Source organism: Falco biarmicus, chromosome 1, assembly GCF_023638135.1.
Source record: "Falco biarmicus isolate bFalBia1 chromosome 1, bFalBia1.pri, whole genome shotgun sequence".
In the NCBI taxonomy this organism is placed as follows: Eukaryota; Metazoa; Chordata; class Aves; order Falconiformes; family Falconidae; genus Falco; species Falco biarmicus.
Genome location: NC_079288.1, coordinates 523598 through 534761, shown reverse-complemented (window position 1 = coordinate 534761; position 11164 = coordinate 523598). Strand labels below are relative to the sequence as shown.

Genomic DNA, 11164 nt, shown 5'->3' with positions numbered 1-11164 from the left:
GTCGGTTGGGGCTGGTGTTGGTTGGGGCTGGTGTCGGTGTCGGTTGGGGCCAGTGCCGGTTGGGGCTGGTGTCGGTTGGGGCTGGTGCCGGTGCTGGTGCCGGTTGGGGCCAGGGCTGGTGCCAGTCCAACTGGAAGTGGCTGGAGGCTGCTGGAGGGCTGAGAGGTGCGACAGGTGGGGGAGTGGTGCAGCCGGGCAGGATTGGGGCAGGCTGGGGGTGCTGGAGCTGGGAGGGGGGGCAATGGGGCTGGGCAGGGATGGGGCCAGTTGAGGGTGGTGGGGCCAGGCACGGTTGGGGCCAGCAGCTCCTGGTGAGACCATGGTGTACAAAGGGGAGGCTGAGGGCAGTGGCAGGGCGGGTGGCGAGGGGAGTGCGGAGGGGTTGGGGTGTGGGGTCTGCATAGCTGCTGGCTGAGCAGGGCTTTGTCTGCCCCCTGCCCAGGCGAGCCCGGTGCTGGTGGGATGTCAGCCATGCTGGACAAGTGGCTTGGCTTCCTGGAGAGCTTCGCCACGGTGCTGCTGCGGGTCCAGCCGGACAAGTGGAGCGAGTTTGTGGGCAGTGAGGGGGCCATGGCCATGCTGGACAAGTTCTTCAAACAGCAGGACATGCTGGAGCTGGTGCTGGAGCTGGACCCTGCCAGGCAGCTCCTGCCAACCACCCACTTCCCACCCACCCTCAGGGGTAAGGGCATCTACTTTGTGAAGAAGAGGGAGAACATCAGCTGGGAGAAATGCCGGAGCCAGCTGCTGGTGGGAGACATTGGCCTCTCGCCCGTGGAGCAGCTCGTGACCGTGGTGGAGGAGGTGGGTTGTCCACACAGGTGGGTACCAGGTACAAGCTTGGGGCAAGTGGGACGAGCCAAGGTCCCTGCCCACACCGCTGCTGTCCAAACACCTTCTGTGGGCTGCTGTAGTCAGAACTTTAGGAGGGCTCAAACTAAATTAGTAGAAGAAAAATCACCCCAGGCGCTAGCGCTGGCCTTGGGATGGCTCCCGACCACCAACCCTGCTGTGTGGTGGGCTGACCCAGCCCCACCAGCACACACAGCCGGGTGAAGGTCACAAGCCTGGTTCTCTGCTGGGCCCCAGCTGGATTGCTTCCTCTGTGGTTTTAAAAACTCAGCATAATTCCCCCTTCCCTGAGCCCCGCAGCTGGGGAATGTCTGAATGGATTTCTCTCAAACTTGCCAGAAATATTCCCACTCAGAGGGCTGCCGCCCCAGAGCACCCAAAAGCTGGGTCAAGCCCCTGAGATTCCTCGTCCTCGGTGCCAGGGGCTTTTGCTTGTGCGCCAGCCCCTGACCCCACTGGGCACGCTCACTGCACTGCTCCCAGCACTGTCCAGCCCATGAGAGCTGGAAATCCACCACAGGGTGAGGGGACTCATGGTCATGCTGACAAGAAAAAATCAGCAAAATCCATCGGCGCTGCCAGAGCTGTGGCTGAGCTGGGAGCGTGGGTGGGCATCAGGAGGGGATGCTGTGCAAACCAGTGCAGCTGCATGCTGCCCTTTGCACTGGGAGACCCTACTGAGCATCCAACCAAGCCCTCTCCTCCAGGTCGTGTCCCCCCTGCTCCTGAGCAAGGAGAATGTGGCGGGCTGGCCCAAGGTGGTGGTGGAGGACGTCATGCAACAAACCCACCAGCTGAAGAATGAGATGTTCATGATGGGCAGGAAGATCCAGGGGAAGCCACTGCTCCTGCTTCCAGAGCATCTGGCCAGCCATGATGGCTCCAGCACCATCCTGGACTGGTGGGTTCGGCCAGTACTGCTTGGCACCAGCAAAGCCTGGCAGGGGCCCAGGGCATCATGAGCCCTCTGGGAGGGACAGAAGCTGGGAGACTGGCTCAACCTCTGAGCATCTTTGGTCACAACCATCCCTCAGCAGCAGAGCACCTTCAAAAGGCTCATGCCAGGCTGCTGTGCTGGCTACGGTGGCCACAAACAGGCATGCAGGGCTCCCCTGGGGTGGTCTGGGGCCAGTCCTGGTGCTGGAGCATAACCTGGCTGCCTTTCAGCCCAGTGGAGACTGTGGATATTTTGAAGCTGCACGCCATTGAGACCATCGTCATCAAGTGGTCCCACCAGATCAGAGACATCCTGAACAAGGACTCGGCACAGCCACTGCTGGAGGGCCTGCACCCCCTGCCCAGGACTGAGTTCAAGTTCTGGCACACCAGGATGGTCAACCTGGAATGCATCAACAGCCAGGTACTGCCTTGCCCATAGGTGGCCAGCAGCCATGTGTCACTGGCACTGAGCCCCTGGTGCTGAGCCCGCCGCCTCTCCCCTGCCAGCTGCTTTCACCCCAAGTGACGGTGCTGGCCATGATGCTGGAGAAGGCCAACAGCTGCTACTGGTCGCCACTCCAGAGCATGTTCAGGGATGTCAGTGCCGGTAAGCCCCCCCAGCGATGTGATGGACAACTGCCTCTCACCCCTCTGGCAAGGCTTCCCCCTCCCCGACGCTGAGTTTTTCCTCTGGTCCAGGCCTGGAGGAAGCCAAAGACATCAGCCTCCACCTGCAACCGCTTCAGATCCTGCTGGAAGAGATGGAACAAGTGGATTATTCCCAAGTAAGTTATACATGGTAAAATAACCAGGTACCGTCTGGCTTCCTCATCCTGGGAGAGGCCAGGGTGCTGCACATCAGAAGCTGTGTGTGGGTATGGATTCACCCTGGCTCTGCCCAACCCTCATTAGTGTGGCCATGGCCCCACACTAATGCTCTCTGCTTCCACAGCTGCAGCCCTATGTAGACAGGGTGCTGTGCACCATCCGCCTCCTCCAGGCTTACTGCCAGCACTACAGCTCACCCACCCGCGTCATCGTCATCCTGCAGGAGACCTGCAACCTCTTCATTGAGATGGTAGAGCCCTGGGGCTGGCGGTGGCTCCAGCATCAAGCCACCACCATTTCCTCCAGCTGTCCTGCTGTGGGACTGTTGGCAGGAGGGATGACACAGGGCAGGTGTGGGGAGCACAGCTGGGGTGATGTAGACACACCCCAATCAAGGGACCAGCAAAGACCTCACATAGGGCTGGAGAGGGTTTGGGGCAGGTGTGGGTTGCAGGCAACCACCAGAGAGCCCGTGGGGCTGGTGGGTGGATGGGGGCAGGAGGAGCCTCCTGCGGGCCCCTCTGCCAATGGCCACTGCCTGCATCTGCCTGTTCTAGACCCAAAAATTCCTGGGCCCCAAGGATGTGATGAAGGGGCTGCAAGGAAAAACTGAAGAGATCTTAGAAGCAATCAGACTGAGCATTTCCACCACAGAGAAGGTCTTCCAGTCCTACAGCACTTACTGCTCCAGCCTGCTGCCCACATCATTCCCGGTGGGTGCAGGGGACAGTGCAGGTCTGCCTGGCCCCATCCATGCCAGCTCTACTTGCTGACAGCCCCTCTCCTCTTCCAGGAGGAGCTGCAGCTCTGGGAGTTCCCTCCCTCCCTTGTCCTTACGAGAATGGACTCCTTCTTGCACAGGCTCAAGACCATCAAGGTGAGAGCCCAGCATTTTGGAGCAGCACCAGTCCCATGCAGGCTCCCCTGCCCCGGAGATGCTGGGGTGGTCCCCTGAGGACAGCATGGGGGTAAATTCTGTTTCAGCCTTGGGGTGGGCTGGGGCTGCTGGTGCAGGCTGGAGCCCAGCAGCGGTGTACTGCTGGCAGCACAGTGCCATTGTTCCCAGCACAACACCCATGTCCCCACACCCCCAGGGCCAGACAAGCACCCCCAGTCAGGCTGCAAAGCATCCCTGGGAAGGATGCTCTTGGGGAGCGGTGAACTTGCAAGGTGTAGCCCTGTGCTGGTGCTGCAGCTTCTGCACCCACGGGGCCAGGGCATGGGGAGCTGGGGTTTGCCACCAAGAGGAACTGGATGAGATGATGGTTTGTGCTCACCAGGAGCTGTACCAAACAGCTATCGAGTTTCTGAAGCTGGAGAAGGTAGAGCTGGGAGGACTGAGAGGAAACATCCTCAGGAGCCAGATGTTTCAGATCTACGAGGAGGTCTCTGAAATCATCAAGAGTTTTGCTGATTGCAAATACAATCCCTTAGAGCCCACAGAAGAGGTGAGTAAATGCTGGTATGGAAGGGAAAGCATTTGCTAAATGAAAAAATATTGTTTGTCAGAACATGCTGGAAGAAGAGCTGCATGTAAAACTGTCCCGTAGCAGCACGTGTGCTCGCATTGCAGCAGGTCATATGGTGCTGGGCTGTCCGGGTCCAGCAAATCCTTCAGGAAAGATTTGGGAAGAAAGTGCAGAGACTGTGTCAGCTTAAATCATTTTGCTTTTACTGGCAGCAATTGGACAAAGACTTTGCAGAGTTGCAGAAGATGATTCAGGATATGGACAGGCGGCTGGCCACCATCTTCTGCCGAGGCTTTGATGACTGCAACTGCCTGACATCTGCTGTGAAGGTATACGTGCCGCCCCCCCCCCCCCCCCGACTCGACGGGTCCTGCCCTTGGGCACCGGGCATCCTTGCCTGAGCGCCAGAGGCTGGCAGCAGGGACACTGCCTGCAGCCTGGCATGCCACACCCGTGCCTGGGAGTGACAGTGGGGGTGTCACCAGGTCACTGCAGTGATGCTCTGGAGCACAGAAGCCAACACCTCTTTCTCCTACAGTTGGTGCAGATGTTTGCCCCCCTGCTGGAGCGACCTTTGATAAAGGTGGAGGTTTCTCACTGTTGTTCAGCCCTGCTGAGAATGTTTGAAGCTGAGCTGGAGAGCGTGAAGGTGCTGTATGACACCCAGACCACTTCCCCACCACCATGCCAGGGGGGGCCGGTCACCCACAAAAACATGCCACCGGTGGCCGGACAGCTGAAGTGGGCTCTGGAGGTTCAGCAGCGGCTGGAGGGACCATACAGGGACTTGTTCGTCATCAGCCACCCGTATGTGTGGGTCACCCCACGGGGATGTGGGGCAGCAGCCAGGGCAGGATCTGGCCTGGCATGTGTTTCCTCCTGTGTCCTGCTGCAGCAGCTGCTGCTTTATCATGACCTTGACAGTGTGATGGTCAGTGCTGAAGCTAAACTGGTGTCTGCGAAGTACAAAGAAATGATGGGGCTGCTGCAGGGTTACCGCAAGGAGGTCTATGAGGAGTGGGTATGTGGAGCCGGCCAGGAGTGCCACTTCAGCCTGGAGCAGCCCTTGATCCTGAGGGACCCTGGCTCTTCCCTGCTAAGCGTGAACTTCAGCAGAGAGGTCAGTGCTGGGGTGGGCAGCCAGCCTGGCACAGGGGGAGGACAGTGGTCCCTCACCTGAACATAAATCTGTCGCAGAGGCTGTGGTGAGACATTTCATGTTTTACTAACGAGCCTTTTCTCCGGCGATTGTGTCTCGCAGCTCATCGCTGTTCTGCGGGAGGTGAAGTACTTGAACTTCCAGCAGCAGGAGGACATCCCGGGCAGTGCCAAGAGCCTCTTCGCTCAAAATGAGACTTTCCAAAAGTTTGTGGACAACCTGAATCTCATCGTTGGCTGGTACAATGAGGCAGGTTGCAAATGGGGGACAATCCAGCTGCTTTTCCATACCCCACACGCTGGCCAGGCTGAGGCTGGCTGGGGAGACCCCTGAGAGAGGCTCCTCCAAGACGGGTCCTTGAAGCCTCGGGGGGTTACAGCAGGCATATCACTGGCACCCCTGGTCCCTGCCCATCCCATGACTGAGCCAAGCTGCTGCTACTGCTGCCACACCAGCCTCTTTCCGCCCCACAAGCTTGGTGTCATTGGGGTGGGGACACCATTCCCAGGTGTAAAAGCAGTGCCCCAGGGAGTGCGTCTCAGCTGGAGCAGTGCCTGCAGCACTCACCTGCGGACGTGCTGGCTCCCCAGGTGAAGCAGAAGCTGTTGCCCGTGGAGCTCCCGCTGGTGGCAGGGCAGCTGGAGGCCGTGGACAGCCAGCTGGCCAGTGCAGAGCACACCCTGCTTTGGCACCATGAAGGTACGAACCCACCCAGAGATCCTCTCTGTGCATTTCGCCCGTGGCACCATCCTGCCTCGGGTCCCCTCAGCCATCACACCCAAAACATGGACCCCTGTCCTGCAGACATGGGTGGGTGAGGTGGAGGGCTAAACATGGTGAATAGCCCCGAAGTGCCCCAACCACAGCTTGCTGCCTTGGAGGTATCTGTGTAACCTGTCAAGTTTGGACGTGTGTTTTCCTCCCAGGCGTCATGGAGTATATCCGAGAGATGAGAGAGACCTTGCATGGCTTGCAGACCAGGGTCCAGAAAGCAAAGTTAAACATGGAAAATATCACCCAGCTGATGGAGGTAGCTTTTGCTGGTGCTTTGCAAGTACCTTCCGGGGAAGCCTCCTGCAGGGATTCACCCTTCCCCAGCATAGTGGAGCAGCCCTGTCATCTTCTCCCTGTAGGAGTGCTCAGCCACTCCCGTGTTTGAAAGGAAAGGCAACAAGGAGGCAGCACTCTTGGACCTGGATGGGAAAGCAAACACCTTAACCAAGCGCTGTGCTGCCATTAGGGACGCAGGCGTAAAGATCCAGGACTTGGTGGAGGTGAGATGGGTCCCAGGACACGTCAGTCAGAATTGGTTTAACAAGAATTGTCTGTCCCTCGCGTGCTGTGATGCTCTGAACCCACTGGTGTCCCCCGTTTTGTAACTGCAAGCGGGGGACTCTGACCTGGGGTTCAGTCCTGTGGTCTCTGCTGAGACAAGGCTTCAGTGAAAGACCATTGAACACTGCACATGGACTCCAGAAATCCACTGCCCTCTCGGATGAGGTCAGGGCTGCAACTTGTGGTGTCATACAGCTGAGAGGGAAAGAACAATGCAGGATGCATGTGACAGCCAGGCAGGACAAACCCACAGGGACCACGAGAGAAGACTCATTCACTCACAGTGTTGGGAACTGGGATGTTTGCTGGGTATCTGTATTTATTGACAAATAGCAATTGTTTTTTCCTGCTTACAGGAGAATGCAGATCTGTTCAAGGCTGAGAAGTCATCACAGAAATGGCTGGACTACATGGGACACATAGACAGAATTATACTGGATGGACTCTTCAGACTTATCCACAAATCTCTGCAGCTGCTGCTCACCAACATGGCCCCTGATGTAGGTCCAGGTTTGCCCTGTGGCACAGTGCCCTGCTCTGCCTGTGCTTGGCATGTCCCACGGCTCACCTTTCTTCAGGCATTTGTTTAGTGGCCAAATGTACCCGTCCCGGTGCTCACTGGCACACCCATGCAGCGAGCGCTGGAGGTGCCGATGTCCTCCCTTGTTCCTGCTGCAGGGGGACCACGGGGCTGGGGGCTGGGGGGACACGGAATGTGAATCACCATGTGGGGTGCTGACCTGTTTCAGGCTGACATGGCCCCGTTGTTTGAGGTGTGCATGGAGCTGTGCGATGGCAGAGTGCAGTACCATCCCTCGCTGGAGATGGGAGACGACAACAACTTCTTGCAGCTGATGGAGAGCCTGCTCAGCGATATCTACGCATCCACGGCATGCATTCCTCGGTTGCTGGAGGGAAAGCTGAGCTACAAGGTCAGTCCATGGCAGGCAGCACCTCCCAGCACCTCCAGATGGAGGTGGGCAAGGATGCCCAGTCCCCTCAGCCAGTCTGCAAGAGCTCTGCCTGTCCCTTCAGACCACCCTGGAAGAGCAGACGGACCTCAGCAGGATGCGGGAGGAGGTGGTGTCACTGACAGTCAGTGCCATGATGGAAGCCAAGGAGTACAGTGCCAGCTTCGAGGAGCTAGCTAGCCACCTGTGGCTGGAGGACCCCAAGGAGTTCCTGCAGCGCTTCCTTGCCTTGGGCAGTGCCCCTGACGCTGAGGAGGTGGAGCTGCGGCCAGAGGAACCCCCAGCTCATGGCACCCCATCCCTCCAGCTCTTTCAGCAGGAGGTACAGTGCCTGGGGAGGTACCGGGTTCCCAGGAGGACACTGGGTGCCCAGGGAGGTGCCGGCCATGGGCAGTGACCAGCTCTTGTCCCCAGATTGACGCCTGCAAGGCGCTGTGCGAGGAGGTGCTGGGGTTAGCGAACATGAAGGTGTTTGGGGGGTGGCTTCAGAGCGACTGCCGCACCTTCAAGCAGGCGCTGCTGAGCGTTGTCAGGAGACGGGGTCTGGTGCTCCGGCAGCACCTCACCAGCCACGTTACCACCAGGTAAGGGCTTGGTGAGCCCTGGCATGGGGATGGGGAACTCCTGGTGGTTGGAGCACAGCTGTGCTGTGGCAAAGGCCACAGTGTGCCGGGGCAGGCTGTCCCCAAGGGATGGAGCTGTGGAGATGTGGGCAAACGTGCCAGGCATCCCTGTGGGGGTGAGTCCCTGGGGGGGCATGCCCTGCAGAGCGAGCCCTGAGCAAGCACTGGGGCAGCTGTGAACCCTGTTGGGAATGCCCGGTGAGCACCACCACCTTCCTCCCAGTCTCCAGGAGCTGGAAGATTTCATCCAAGAGGCAAACACCAGCTTGAGTAAACCTCTGGAGGAGGGAGACTATGAAGGGCTGGTGGAGGTGACGGGACACCTGATGAGGGTCAAGGAGAGGCAGGCAGCGACTGACAGCATGTTTGAGCCCTTGAAGGAGACAGTTGCCCTGCTCAGCACTTATGGAGAGGAGATGCCGGAGAAGATCTACCTACAGCTCAATGTGAGCTGCTGGGGGTGCAGGGGGCTAAGCAGAGGCTCCTGGGGCCGGGCTGCCAACATCATGCAGTACTTGCCACAGGACCTTCCTGAGCACTGGGACAGCACCAAGAAGCTCTGCCTGCGTGTCAAGCAGAACATGGCGCCCCTGCAAGCCAATAAGGTCAATCTCATCTGCAGGAAGTGCCAGCAGTTCAAGGTACCTGCCTTGGGGCTTGGGGGGGCAAGTGAGCTGCTTCTCAGCAACTGCAGGATGACCACACTGCTCTCCCCGGCTGCCAGCTCCCGGCTGCCCCGCTGAGCCCTGTCGTCCCCCACAGGCCCGGCAGCATGCCTTCTGGGAGACCTTCCAGGGAGAAGCTCCCTTTTCATACACTGACCCAGACCCCTACAAGTCCTTGAATGAGGTAAGGAAGGGGAGGACACCAGGGCCACCACTGTCCCCACCAGCACTGCCCGGTCACCCCCAGCCTCATGCACCAGGTGCTACTACACAGCAGGGCTGGGGAGGGGCAACTGCTCTGGCTCCAGCTCCCAGCCCAATGGGGGGAATCTGGCCCTGTGGCAGTGGGGACAGAGCCATCACCAGGGTAGGAGACATGTCCCTGGCACACGGTCCCCAGCTGAGACCTTTTCTTTGTCTCCGGCCAGCAACAGAAGAGCATCGCTGCCATGGAGAGTGACATGGCAGCCCTGTCCAAGTCAGCCAGGCTATTTGAAGTGTCGGTCCCAGAATACAAACAGCTCAAAGCGTGCCACAGGGAGGTGCGCTTGCTGAAGGAGCTCTGGGACATGATTGTCCTGGTACGTGCCGCGGTCTATGAGCCAGCATGCTGGGGAGGGCAGGGTGAGGCAGGAGCACTGGGGTGTGTAGAACAGGCTTCTGGGGTGTGCTGGGCTGGCCCTCACAGCTCTGAAGTTTCTGAGGCTGTGATGAGCTGTATCTGCAGATGGTGGCTGCTGGTAGCCATCTGTGGTCAAGCAGAGTGATCAGGACCCCTGGGCTCGGTGCTGGCCCCTGCACCAGGGCACAATGCCCAACACTGCCTCCAAGCAAGGGCTTGACAGCAGAGTGCTGTCAGCAGGCATGGGGCACCTGGTGTGACCTCCCTGTGCCAGCTGGGCACTGCCAGCCAAGGGTGCAAGGTCAGGTTAGCTCCTCTGAGAGTCTCGTTGCCATGAGAGGTGGGATGAGACACGGGGCGGGTTGTCACAGCATTAGAGCAGGTCTGCTGGTGTGGAGGCTGCGCACCCCAACATGGGTACGTGGGGTGTGCTGGCACTGGGCATGCTGCTCTTCATCCTAGGCAAGAATGCTTCTGCTAATTACATGTCCTGTAAAAATGTATTCCTGAATTCAGGTTAACACAAGCATTGATAACTGGAAGACCACGAAGTGGAAGGATATCAGCGTTGAGCAGATGGATATCAATTGTCAGAAATTTGCTGAAGACATTCAGAGCTTGGATAAGGAGATGAGAAGCTGGGATGCATTCATAGGGCTGGACAACAGCGTGAAGAACATGATAACATCCCTGCGCCCCATAAATGAGCTGCAGAACCTGGCCATCAGGGACCGGCACTGGCAGGAGCTCATGCAGGCAACCAAGGTGCTCCCTGCCTTCCCGCCCTTCCCTGGCTCCAACCCCTGGCCTAGGAGGCTCTTGAGATTTGCATCCATTGGGGGAAGCATGCAATCTGTTTTAAAAGCTGGCCATATACACATATTTGTGTAGTGTCTTTAAACGTGGGTGTTAATGAGCTTATTTGGGTGAGCTGCTGGGCTGCCTCTCCCTGCAGGGGCGTCCCTGCCCTGACAGTGCTGGTTCTGCTCCAGGTGAACTTCACCATGTCCAAGGACACAACCCTCGCAGATCTACTTCAGCTGAACCTGCACAAGTTTGAGGATGAGGTTCATGGCATCGTGGAGAAAGCCACGAAAGAACTGGGGATCGAGAAGGTGAATGGGGCTTGGTTCCTACCCTCCTTTGCTGAGAGCTCTGCTCCGGTGTATCTGTGTGGCTGTTAGTGCTTGTGTTCCTGCTTCTGGGAGCTGAAGTCCACACGCAGTGCAGCACCCATGGATCTCATGCCATGGGGGAAGCATTCCTGTCACTGCCTTGCCTTTCTGCAGTGTCTGGGACCCAGCACCACAGAGTCCAGCCCATTTCTCACACCCTGTCTGTAGGTGCTGAACACCTTGGATACTACCTGGGCAACAATGCAGTTCAAGCATGAGCCCCACACCAGGACTGGCATCATGCTACTCAAGGCAGATGAGGTGCTCATCGAGACGCTAGAGGACAACCAAGTGCAGCTGCAGAACCTGATGACCTCCAAGCACCTCGCCTTTTTCCTTCAGGAGGTGTCGGGCTGGCAGCAGAAGCTGTCAACCACTGACTCCATTATCAGCATCTGGTCTGAGGTGCAAAGGATGTGGAGTCACCTGGAAAGCATCTTCATCGGCTCCGAAGATATCCACAGTCACCTGCTGGAGGACTCGAAGCATTTTCATGATGTCGATCAAGAATTCAAAGTGCGAAGCC

General features: G+C 58.2%; 1 protein-coding gene across 3 annotated transcripts in view; it reads left to right on the top strand.

The window, feature by feature from the left end:
- The first annotated feature begins 448 nt into the window (after positions 1–448).
- The window catches only part of DNAH17 (dynein axonemal heavy chain 17), a 38544-nt gene continuing 27828 nt past the window's right edge, over positions 449–11164 (top strand). Inside the window, exons 1-27 of one of the 3 annotated variants that reach the window (XM_056333814.1) lie at positions 449–804; positions 1560–1753; positions 2020–2212; positions 2299–2398; positions 2491–2576; positions 2744–2869; positions 3177–3332; positions 3413–3496; positions 3900–4067; positions 4301–4417; positions 4627–4895; positions 5013–5208; positions 5350–5496; positions 5838–5946; positions 6174–6277; positions 6381–6521; positions 6939–7082; positions 7332–7514; positions 7618–7875; positions 7968–8137; positions 8400–8622; positions 8701–8817; positions 8939–9025; positions 9270–9422; positions 9980–10228; positions 10456–10578; positions 10807–11154. In XM_056333814.1, coding sequence (XP_056189789.1) covers positions 463–804; positions 1560–1753; positions 2020–2212; positions 2299–2398; positions 2491–2576; positions 2744–2869; positions 3177–3332; positions 3413–3496; positions 3900–4067; positions 4301–4417; positions 4627–4895; positions 5013–5208; positions 5350–5496; positions 5838–5946; positions 6174–6277; positions 6381–6521; positions 6939–7082; positions 7332–7514; positions 7618–7875; positions 7968–8137; positions 8400–8622; positions 8701–8817; positions 8939–9025; positions 9270–9422; positions 9980–10228; positions 10456–10578; positions 10807–11154 — 4587 coding nt within the window. In that variant the 5' untranslated portion in view covers positions 449–462. Of the gene's footprint in view, positions 805–1559; positions 1754–2019; positions 2213–2298; positions 2399–2490; positions 2577–2743; positions 2870–3176; positions 3333–3412; positions 3497–3878; positions 4068–4300; positions 4418–4626; positions 4896–5012; positions 5209–5349; positions 5497–5837; positions 5947–5969; positions 6278–6380; positions 6522–6938; positions 7083–7331; positions 7515–7617; positions 7876–7967; positions 8138–8399; positions 8818–8938; positions 9026–9269; positions 9423–9979; positions 10229–10455; positions 10579–10806; positions 11155–11164 lie in introns of those variants that run through there. The other 2 variants (XM_056333724.1, XM_056333640.1) reach the window with 2 other exon arrangements.